Consider the following 10,485-nt stretch of genomic DNA (forward strand, 5'->3'; position numbering starts at 1 on the left):
ACGCTAGCTTTCCCAAGGCGGACAAACTTAAAGTTGTTACAATCATCCGGGTTTAAATCGGGCTCAAATTGATTTGATTTGGTAATCAAATCAATGGTAAGCTATGGTAAGGGGCATGACATTTCCCGACCAGGCGCCGAGTGGTGCCAATCACAACACACACTGGCCTTGCTAACCAATCACAGCACATTTCGTATTTCAGAAGGCGGGCCTTCATTTGATACAGGAACTATTCGAGCCTTTCATGCCGGACTGGGGAGAGAGGTGTTGTAATAATGTAAAATATGTGAAAAATAATGTTTTTCGAACAACCTAGTATGAGAGCCTGTTCTAGTACACCCCCAAAACAAAAGCAAGACTTTGTAAAAGAGCATAATAGGACCCCTTTAAATATTGAGTCATAATAAATATGAATCACACAAGCAAAGACTTTTTTTTCTTTTGCAATAAACATCAAACAATACCCCAGACTTTTCTTTATCATAATCACACACCATTTCATTTCTGCCAAATAATGAAGGGATATTAATATTATATATAAACAACTTATTCATTGTCTGTCTGGTCCAGTACATAGTCACTGGCAAAGTTAACAATGTTTAATAATGCCTTTAAAATCAGAATATCCATTTTTGTATTGCCGGGGTCCTCATCATGGTAGTTCTTTACCGGGAAGATGCAATTTACAGGAACTCCCAGTCTCATAGAGCACTCCTCCATCTGTGATTCCACAGTAATGTGTATTGACATATTTATTTCAGCAAACAGGGCTAAAAATCTATAATTTTTCATACAGACTTACCTTCTCTTTTATTTTTTTGCTTGCGTAGACCTTCTCAAGGTTGCCTTTAACGAGTGGACACACTTCATCCACCTTGGTCATGATAATGACTTGAGGAATGCCTGTGGTAACAATAACTATTTATACTTTTATTTATATATAGTAAAATATTTTATTATGAGCATTATGAGAACGGTCTAAAGTGTATAAAACAAGCATGTATTATAAAGAGCTGTTTTTGTCTCAGAGTAGTCAATAGTTTTCGCTTCAGGCAGCAGACTTTTTTTATTGTTTACTGGGTTTTGCTCTCAGTACGTGACTGTCCATAAACTTTATTGTGAATTGTATCAGCAAAAACATCAGACTCATTATTTTATTATTTGCATAAACATAACTGCACCCATGGCAATGACAAAGGAACCTACTTTAAGTATTTACTTTCCCTTTGTGTCTAAAATACGCTCCTTTTATTCTCTACAGTTCACTATATTTAATCACCCCAAAAATGAAAATATTTTATGTCTTTACATTTACATAAACACAAAACCATGATTGTTTTAAGAATCTCCACGCTACTCTTTTCTGTATGATGAAATAAGAAAAGTATGCAATTCAGAATAATATATTCACTCCAGTAAAGATGTGTTCTACATGACTCACCCAAGTCTCTTGCTTTTTGACGAACTTTTCTCAGTTGGTCAATTACAATCTGTTCCATTAGAGATATGGAGTTAGCTGGAATAACAGCCACCAGACAGTGAATCCTGTCATTTAGACTTGGATTTTCATTATACTTTGGGTTTCCTTCAGAAATGGGATTTTCTGCATTACACTGAAGGGACAGAAGCACTAAATATATTACAAGAATATGCAATATAATAGGTTTGTTATAAATTTGAACCATTTTACAGTTTTTTTTTCAATTGCTAACATCCTTTTGTCCAAGCTGTAGTCATATTTTCAAAACTCTAAACACAATTAGCACAACACAATTCGTGTTGTTTTCACACAATATGCAGTCAATTACCATGTTTCTAAAATGCTTACATTTTCTTTTCATACAAGCTTACCCAAAATCAAAATCATGGATCATTTCAGTCTTATTTACAAATGCTTAAACACAGCATGTCAGAAATGAATAACTAATGTTCCAAACTTTAAATATAGTATAAAGCTTCTACTTCTGCAACAACAGCAGCTCAAAAGTATTGAAAAATATCTCTACAGTATATAAAATATTGTAACAACTGATAAGCACTTTTAAGTAACAGATCACTGCAATATTTAGAAATAGTTGATTCCAGTCTCAGTTGGAGGAATAGTCAGGTGTTGAAGCTCTTTCCATTACATCAACAACATAGAGTAAAAAGGCCTCTTTAAATTGTTTTTTTGGATGCAGAACAACACAGAATCAGAGAGAGAAAAAATAACGCTTGGGAGAGGGAGAGGAATAGTTCTAGGAGGGAGAGGAGTAGTTGGATCAGAAAAAGGGAGAAGAGGTAGGGGAGAGGATTGAGAATGTGTGTTGGACTGTGCATTTTTATGTTTGTTTGTTTGTTTGTTAGTTTTTTCCCCCCCTTACACATGTGGAACCTATGCAAGCTTATTTCTGCCATGGATTATAAAGGGTAAAGGGTAATTGTGACTTTTTTTTATCTCAGAATTCTGACTTTTTTCTTGCATTGTGAATTTACAGTATCTCACAATTCTGATGAAGTCTGAATTGCAAAACTCGCAATTCCAATAATAGAAGTCCAAATTGTGAGATAAAAATGTCACAATTACTGTTTTTTCTTACTTTTCTTTGACGGAAACAAGCTTGCATAGTAACCAAAGGCCATGTATGTTGGAATTTTTGTTGATCACTGGCATCAGCTTCCATGGGGGCACCATCCACATCCAACCCCCACCCACTGGAAAGCAATTTCACTCAAGGTTCCAACTGAATTTCTGCATAGTGGACCCTATTTTTTTCTATTGCACATTCTATAAATTAATGACTCATTCAGTTTTAGATAGTATGTTGCCAAGAATGAACACATTCAACACTTAAAAATGTAAAATGGGTTTCAGTTGAAGGTAAACTGAAGGCTAAATTACAAAAAAAACTATGGATTTTTATATTGTCTATTAAATGCAGGTAATGTGGCTTTTGTAAAGCCATCAACTGTTAGTATTTTGACAGTCACTGTGCTATGATTGACTATATGCTTCTGTTGGATAGAAACTAGTGCTAATGTTTTGACCGAATGACTCGATTTTGAATCGTGTTTGCTGTGTTTTGATAGAGTTAGTATATGTAGAAAAGGGTATTCAGCATTTTGAAATGTAGAGTTTGTATTTATTTAACCAAATGTGGTTTTGGCCAGAAAATTAACTATTTGGCTAGTTTAGAAAAAGTGCTTTAATTAAATGCTTGTTAGCAGTTGAAAAAACTGTAAAAGTACCTGCCAGTCTCTCACACAGGCAAAATTGTTGACCATTGACCTAAACAAAGTTCTGATGTGTTCACTTTATTAAAGTGGAGGAGCTATGTGAAGACCTTATGCTACTATAACTTTTGATATAAAGCATAAATGAATCATATCAAAAGTACTACTGAAAGGCTTTGAAATATTTTGACCTCCATTTTTTTAAAGATTATGTGTTGTGCTATTTTGTGTTGTGTATTAACTTACTATGTATCCATTTTTGACATGGCCCAGTAATATTTTGGGAATGTCTTTGGGATGCACACCATTTCCTTCTTCTTGTTCCATTCCCCTGATGTCAGTAAATGTGAAAGGAAAGTAAGACCCTGCTTTCTTTCTCAGGTTAAACTGTTTGCACTGGAAACAAAAAACAAACGTACACTTAAAGTGAAAGTGAAGTGACGTGTGGCCAAGTATGGTGTCCCATACTCAGAATTTGTGCTCTGCATTTAATCAATTTAATCCAAGTGCACACACACCCGGAGCAGTGGGCAGCCAATGCTGCGGCACCCGGGGAGCAGTTGGGGGTTCGGTGCCTTGCTCAAGGGTCTCACATCAGTCATGGTATTGAAGGTGGAGAGAGCGCTGGATATTCACTCCCCCCACCGACAATTCTTGCCAGACCTGAGACTCGAACCCACAACCTTCAGGTTACAAGTCCAACTCTCTATCCAGTAAGCCACGACTGCTTACATACTGTATTTCTTAAAGTTCTTCAGATAACTGGCCTCTATTTGAACCAGAATTTTTTGTTCTTGAATCATTCAGCCTTTTGAACAAATGAATGATTCAGTGGCTCTCTTGCAAATATTGTCAATTTTTTAGTTCCTGAATCAATCAGTGTTCAATTAATTTCATCCAAAAATAGTTGCTTGTCACACCTATTGGTTTACTGATGTAACCTGCAAGCCCCAGTGCTGTTGGAATAAATAACATTCTATGACCCAAACTATTTTCTATATATGAAATGCTTTTACCTCCATAGTGAAACTTTTACCACTTAATGAATCTGCCAGGGCTCTGGTGGTGATGCGGTCCTGGAGAACATTATCCATAGAGTTGAAGAAGCTGGATTTTCCAGCACCTACTGGTCCATGCAGAAGCATTCTGAGAGTATTGACCTCTGTGCTCCCAGTTTTGAAATTGTTTAGAGTTCTCAAAAGTTGTTGCTTCTCAGCTTCACTATAAATTAGTTAAGGAAAAAAAGTGAAAGATGGAAATTACAATCTGAGCTATAAATTGCATTTGCCCAGTATTTATTGTTAGAGTGTGTGAAATACTGGAAATCAATGGGCTCATAACTCACGTCCAGCTGACTGTCCTCCATGGTTTATCCAACTCTGTTTAACCATAAATGAATTTTAGAAAGTGTAGAAACACTTTTTGATGTTGTTTTCTATGTTTTCCTTAAATTTACACGAGTCATCTTTTTTTCTTTTTCTTTTTTTGCATGAAGTCCTTAGGCAACACTGCTTTTCGTGAATTGTCATTTAGATGTTGATATTCACTCACTTCTACTAGCTAAATGAGTGGATAAAATTAAACTTTGAATATGATGGCTTAAGGTCAGCTATTTGTTTTTAAATTAATAGCATGCGTCAACCACACATTTTAATTCAATCACAACTTGACATTTTAAATCTATTTCTGAAATATGTAAATATATATGGATTTAAAGGCAGGGTATGTGATTTTTCAAAAACACTTTAGAAAACTGATTCGGGCCGAATCTTTCCAGCATGAAATGTAATTTCAATTCCTTTTATATATTGACAATTTCTGTCATAATAATGAGAAAATGACATACCCTGAGATGGAGGGCGTAGTTTTCGAAGAAAAAATGCCATCGTAGTAATGTTTGGTACTACTAAAATTAAGAATTAGGATACACAATCTCCTCAAATTAACAATAAAAGCTGGAAATGTCAAATACTTAAATGCCAAATATATATACCAATTACTGTCAAATATTTGTCAAATGTCAAATATTTAAATTCATACATCAGTTTAATCAGTCATCTTTATCACACAAAATATATGAATAGAAAGCCAAAAAAGAAGAACGAATTTTAATTTTAAAAGTAAAAGTTTAATTTGACTTACTTGTTTTAGAAAACAGGAGTCTGTTTGTCTTTTACTGTGCTAGGTCAGTCCTGTCCTATACAGACTAAATCAGTCTGAATCCGTGTGAGGACTTTGCTTTCTGTTTCTACAAAACGTACCTTGTTTACATAATAACTGCATAAAGAAATATAAATAGATCTACTTGCAAATCAGTCTGAAATTTGTTTAAAATGTTTCCTCATACATTTCTCACTATAGTGACTAAATAGAGTAAATAATTTAAGTTTGATTTCATCTGCTCACTTCTCTGATGTTAATGCTCCAAGGAAATCCAACAGGAACAGGCTTTAACGATCTGGCACTGTAGATAGCCTATTTGAGGAAAAAGCTCAGTAATAAGGGTTCTCTGAGATGGTTAGAGCATATGTATTTTTTTCTACAGTATGCTAGAAAATTAAAAAAATTCATGAAAATGTTTACATTTGCAAAAAATCTGATTACTAATGAAAATAATTCTTTAAACCCAAACATTCCTCCCAAATCAATTAAAAGTAGTCAACGTCAGTAAAACTGAATAGGGGAGAGTGGGGACGGTTGCAACGAGGGGCAATTGCAACATGGCTTATTTCTTCAATCAGGAATGAGCTACAGTGATGATATTCCTACTGCACATGCTCAATTAGCCCATCATTCTTCCTAGAAGAAATCAGCCACATGTGAACATTCCTTCTACAAAAAAAAATCATTTTCATGGTAGAAAAGTCATTTTTTTATGATCAGATTTTTGTCATACTGTCTAAGCTCTTTGCGTAAATCATTGTAAAGTCATATCACTTTAATCAGTGTTTTCTGAGCTTAGGTGTATAGGCATAGCTAGTGTGTGTCAAATATATTGTGTCAAGCTACCAAGTTTTATGACAGTTGTCAGTGTAGGGACAGTTGCAACACTGTTGCAACCATCCCAACATGCTGTCCCTTACCACGATATTGATGTAAAAGCTTGGCATAACATTACAAAATGTTTAATTTTATGGATTAATAAAGAACCCCTATCAATAGTTGGGTATCTCTCCTTTTTTAAGTAAATAGGTTAAAAATCAGTTCAAGTCTAAGGTGGACTAATTTCCTTCACTCTCACCCTCTCTTTGTACTGTTTCAACTGTCCCCTGTTGTGGGGTCAGTTGTAACATTTGACTTTGTCTATTCAAATAGCCTATAAATTGTACATATATTGTCATAAGCACACGTTACAGCAGTGTGGGTGAGTAGCTGACAGATGTGGCTTCAGAGTCAGCCCAAGGCATAAGCGAACCATGCGGCTCAATTCAACACATTAAGTATTCCACTTAGTACTGTAAGACTTTGAATTCAAATTAACATCTAACCACTCTTGTGAGTCTGCTACTGTTATAATTTAAAATCATAGAAGGGTAAAAACATTGGTATGAAGTAAACAACACAGCTATACAACAAATACAATTATTATATTAAAATAATGGGTGTGTTGCAAATTATCAAGCATTGACAATAATCAGTCATATTGATGGCACCGAGGGGCCCCCAAATAAAATTCTGTTTAGGGCTCCATAAAGGCTTAGGCTGGCCCTGCTTGGCTTTATTGTATTAGTGGCTTTCCAATACAAACGGTCTCTGAAAAACTGAAGGAAATGCAAAAAGTGTTGCAACCATTCCCACTCTCCCAATAGTGTAACACTGCAAGGTTTCGGGAGTGACAAACACTGCAAAATGGTCAGCGATTCACAGTGATAACCACAGCGTTATGGTTTTGTATCTCGTGATGTAAATAAGAAACCTGGATGCCAGTAGTTTAACCGGTTTGGTTTTCCATCATTTTCAATCAAAGTAGCGACCAAAGAAAGGTACATTATATCCGGCAAGTTGCATAAACCGCCATTGATAGTGTCGTTGAATTCAGTTTGCTCTATTGTGTATGGCCATCTCTGCTTATTTTAAATGTAACCTATTTGGACTTGCTTTTTTCAAACAGTCGTTTAAAAATGTTTTCCCCCCCTATGTTATTTCTGGAGTGCATTCCCGTATTTGGATTTATTTCGCTTATGTTGGCGAGGCATTAATGTGGCTTTGTTTCATCAGACTGTTGTTTTTGAGGTCTGGCAACACCCTCTTAACCCGTAATAAACGAAACTTTGCAAACATGTTTCAAGCTCACATAAAGTCCCCGGTGTGTCTTGTAAAGATAATGGCAAAAATGCAAAATCATCATGACATTTTAAGTTTTAAATGTTGCAAATGTTGTAATATTTCCTCTTTTTCTCGCAGCTTCTGTACTATAAGTGTACTCAATTAATGTATAGCTATTTTTTTTCAATAATTCGTCCATATAACTTACCCAGACTTAATTATATTTAAAAAAAGAGATATAATTTTCATATTTTTTACTGCTGGAGAATGTGGAGAAATTTAGTTCTAACACACTAAACTTCTTCAATCACTCTGAACTCTGAGAGTGATGAGACTTACTCCTCATATGCAAAAATGTAAAAGCTATTATAGTTCTACTATTATCTAAAAGTTTAATGCCTTTGAATTCAAATTAATATCCATGTTTTCTGGGCTGTTTTTGGTTACTACCATACAAAACAGAGGCTGTGAGATCCTGAGCCAGCTGTAGCACTCATTATTAATATGAATATTTGAATCTTTAAAATGCACAATATTATTAAAAATTATTTAGTTAAAATATCTAGTTGATTAGAAATGAGCTATATTTATGACATATTTCAGTACAAAAGGATATTTTCAAATAATTATGTTGCACATTGTCTTTTCACATCACATTTCAGCAGGTAAAATGGAAGCAAACAGACCTCACTGTTTTATTTGCCATTAAATTGGTGACCATCTTGTAAAATATGATATCTGATCAGATAAATTGGTATTTACGTCTGTTAAAATGCAATCCTACAGCTTCAGTTAGTCACATTTCAGTTAGTCATGCTTTTAATTCAAATAGCTAACTAAGAATATTGCACTGAAATTCAAATGCAACACAATGTAACAACATAAATGAGGATGTATAGGTTTGGGTCTTGTTTACCAAATAAGGACTGATAGATTAACAGAAGTTTTCATTGGTGTTGAACCAGCTTTTGTGACTGAGCAACTGCGTATAAATGAAGCTGATTTCACAAGCAATGATCAGAGAAATACACCACGGGGTATTACAACTTGCTTAGTCGAATTTCGATTCACTTGGTATGACATTTTTCTACTGCATTTCCATTCTTAGTGTTTTAAAACTTGTTAATGCTTATATTCATTACATTATTTATAATAATGTTTATATTAATAGGACTTTGTCAGCATGTGGATTTCTGCAGCATTCCTTCTTTTTGCATTGGCTGTAAATGGAGACAAGTCTGAAGGTAAATGAACAAAATAGACTGAATTCCTCTACTTTTTTGCATCTCTTTAAACTGCAGATGATGATGAGGTTTGCAGTTTCTGCTTTCTTTGATGAACGTTCTTACATTCTTTTCATCAATCAGTAAGAACTAATACATTGTTTTAATTCATCTTTTTTGCAGATTCTTTCAGCATTGGTCGAAGATGCCCCACTGGCTGGGAGAAATTTGGAACAAAATGTTTTAAATTTTTCAGTGACTTAAAACCATGGGCTGCGGCAGAAGTAAGTTTGTGTTCTCTATAGATGCTACATGATTAGGAGCAAACCCCAAATTGTGTAATTAATCATACCGTACTTAAAAGTGCATTTTACACTATTGTAAAGCTAAAAATATAGACAGGTTCAAGCTCTAAAGGAAAAAAAAAAAGACAGTGTGTTTATGTTCATTTCATAATTGTGTTCTACAAAAATTGTTTAGTTTTTACATGGTCAAGGGTGTTTTGTTTTGTAAAGTTGTCAAGTGTTTAATGATCAAACAAAATCCTGTCTGTTTGTTATGCCATGCATTTTTCAAAGATTATGAAAAACTTTTTACGCTCCACTTTATTTTCAAGAATTTTAGCCTTTTTTCAGACTTCATTACGAATTAATTGCATTGCACCTAAATAACTCTTTATCCTGACAGAAACAATGTGTTGACCTCGGAGGAAACCTTGCATCTATCCACAATCAACTCACTCACAATTTCCTAAAGACCTTTCTGAAAAAATATGCTAATAAAATCCCCCGAACCTGGATTGGTGCTCATGATGCAACTAAGGTAACTGATTTTTCATTTCCATTAAATATCAATCCAACCAGTGTCAGATTAATGTAAAACAAAGTATAATTGAAAATGAACAGTAAATGTTTGTTGTTGAAAGTAAAAATTGTTGTCTTTTGTCAGATATACTGCTTGTGCTCTTTCACATTTTGTAAAAGCTGGTTTGCACTGCCCCAACAGACACCAGTAGAAGTTTCACACTGTTTATTTAAACATACCAGAGTTCCCATTTAAGATTAAAAGGAAAATAAAATGAGAAGCATCAACAGGTGGAAACAGCAACAAGTTCAGTAATGCTAATGTAATGTTCTTAGGATTATGTCTGGTTTTGGAGTGATGGATCAAAGTTTGAGTACAGTGACTGGCATACTGGTGAGCCAAATGGAAAAATAAATGAAAATTGCGTGGAGATGGGCTATGGAGGTAATATATACATGTTGTCCATATATTTAAAGCTATTTAACAACATTTTTATTTAGTATAAAACATGTAAAGGTTTTAAACCTTGCACATTTTATTACACATTTATATTTATGGCTTCCTGTTTGCACTAAAGCATATTTGACAGTTCATTTCCTGAATAACGTAACTGAATTTCCACAGCTGAGCAACGCTGGAATGATGCACACTGCAATACTCTTCTCAGTTTCATCTGTTCCAAAACGGCTAGAATTGATTTCTAACCCTAATTTTGATTGCTAAAATAATATCTCATGTTTTTGAATTTTAATGTCAATCTTTGCAAAAATAAAATAAAATGAAATAGACTTTAAACTGCAAATGTACATCTGTTTTTATTTGTTGCCCAGAATCACTCTCTTTTTGAGTTTTAAAGAAATCCTGTGGTGAAAATCATGTTTTTAATCCTGCTGGGGAAAAAAAATCTAAAACCAACCTAAGATGGTTGGCTGGTCTTAGTTGGTTCCAACGTGAAGTATGGGAGTGTTTTTTTTTTTTT

The 10,485-nt window shown here is 34.4% G+C and overlaps 2 protein-coding genes across 3 annotated transcripts; one reads left to right on the forward strand and one right to left on the reverse strand.

Moving 5' to 3' along the window:
- Positions 1-546: 546 nt before the first annotated feature.
- Positions 547-5,363, reverse strand: ifi44b (interferon induced protein 44b). The gene is made up of 8 exons (XM_016519866.1): positions 5,356-5,363; positions 5,060-5,119; positions 4,559-4,592; positions 4,230-4,434; positions 3,460-3,609; positions 1,442-1,613; positions 803-903; positions 547-720 (listed from the first exon to the last, which is right to left on the reverse strand). The coding sequence occupies exons 2-8, from the start codon at positions 5,097-5,099 to the stop codon at positions 547-549; spliced, it is 876 nt and encodes a 291-aa protein (XP_016375352.1). The 5' UTR covers positions 5,100-5,119; positions 5,356-5,363.
- A 3,135-nt stretch (positions 5,364-8,498) lies between these two features.
- Positions 8,499-10,238, forward strand: LOC107714134 (galactose-specific lectin nattectin-like). 2 transcript variants are annotated; one of them, XM_016519878.1, is made up of 6 exons: positions 8,499-8,553; positions 8,638-8,723; positions 8,886-8,986; positions 9,390-9,524; positions 9,842-9,950; positions 10,131-10,238. In XM_016519878.1, exons 2-6 carry the CDS (start codon positions 8,663-8,665, stop codon positions 10,208-10,210), a joined length of 486 nt encoding a protein of 161 aa, XP_016375364.1. In that variant the 5' UTR covers positions 8,499-8,553; positions 8,638-8,662; the 3' UTR covers positions 10,211-10,238. The 2 variants fall into 2 exon arrangements, with proteins under 2 accessions (XP_016375364.1, XP_016375363.1); XM_016519877.1 differs by having other exon boundaries at positions 8,506-8,553; positions 8,651-8,723.
- Positions 10,239-10,485: the final 247 nt, after the last annotated feature.

This window comes from Sinocyclocheilus rhinocerous, unplaced genomic scaffold (assembly GCF_001515625.1).
Source record: "Sinocyclocheilus rhinocerous isolate Xijiao unplaced genomic scaffold, SAMN03320098_v1.1 scaffold1953, whole genome shotgun sequence".
Lineage (NCBI taxonomy): Eukaryota > Metazoa > Chordata > Actinopteri > Cypriniformes > Cyprinidae > Sinocyclocheilus > Sinocyclocheilus rhinocerous.

What these genes read in the sequence shown, in the direction of transcription:
- ifi44b (XM_016519866.1), bottom strand. Translation starts at nt 5,099, where the DNA reads ATGGCATTTTTTCTTCGAAAACTACGCCCTCCATCTCAGG. An exon ending in TGGAGGACAGTCAGCTGGAC is followed by an intron (nt 4,435 to 4,558) that starts GTGAGTTATGAG and finishes ACTAATTTATAG; the next exon opens with TGAAGCTGAGAAGCAACAAC. An exon ending in ATGTCAAAAATGGATACATA is followed by an intron (nt 1,614 to 3,459) that starts GTAAGTTAATAC and finishes CTGTCCCTTCAG; the next exon opens with TGTAATGCAGAAAATCCCAT.
- LOC107714134 (XM_016519878.1), top strand. Translation starts at nt 8,663, where the DNA reads ATGTGGATTTCTGCAGCATTCCTTCTTTTTGCATTGGCTGTAAATGGA. An exon ending in AAATGGAGACAAGTCTGAAG is followed by an intron (nt 8,724 to 8,885) that starts GTAAATGAACAA and finishes TCTTTTTTGCAG; the next exon opens with ATTCTTTCAGCATTGGTCGA. An exon ending in CGTGGAGATGGGCTATGGAG is followed by an intron (nt 9,951 to 10,130) that starts GTAATATATACA and finishes GAATTTCCACAG; the next exon opens with CTGAGCAACGCTGGAATGAT.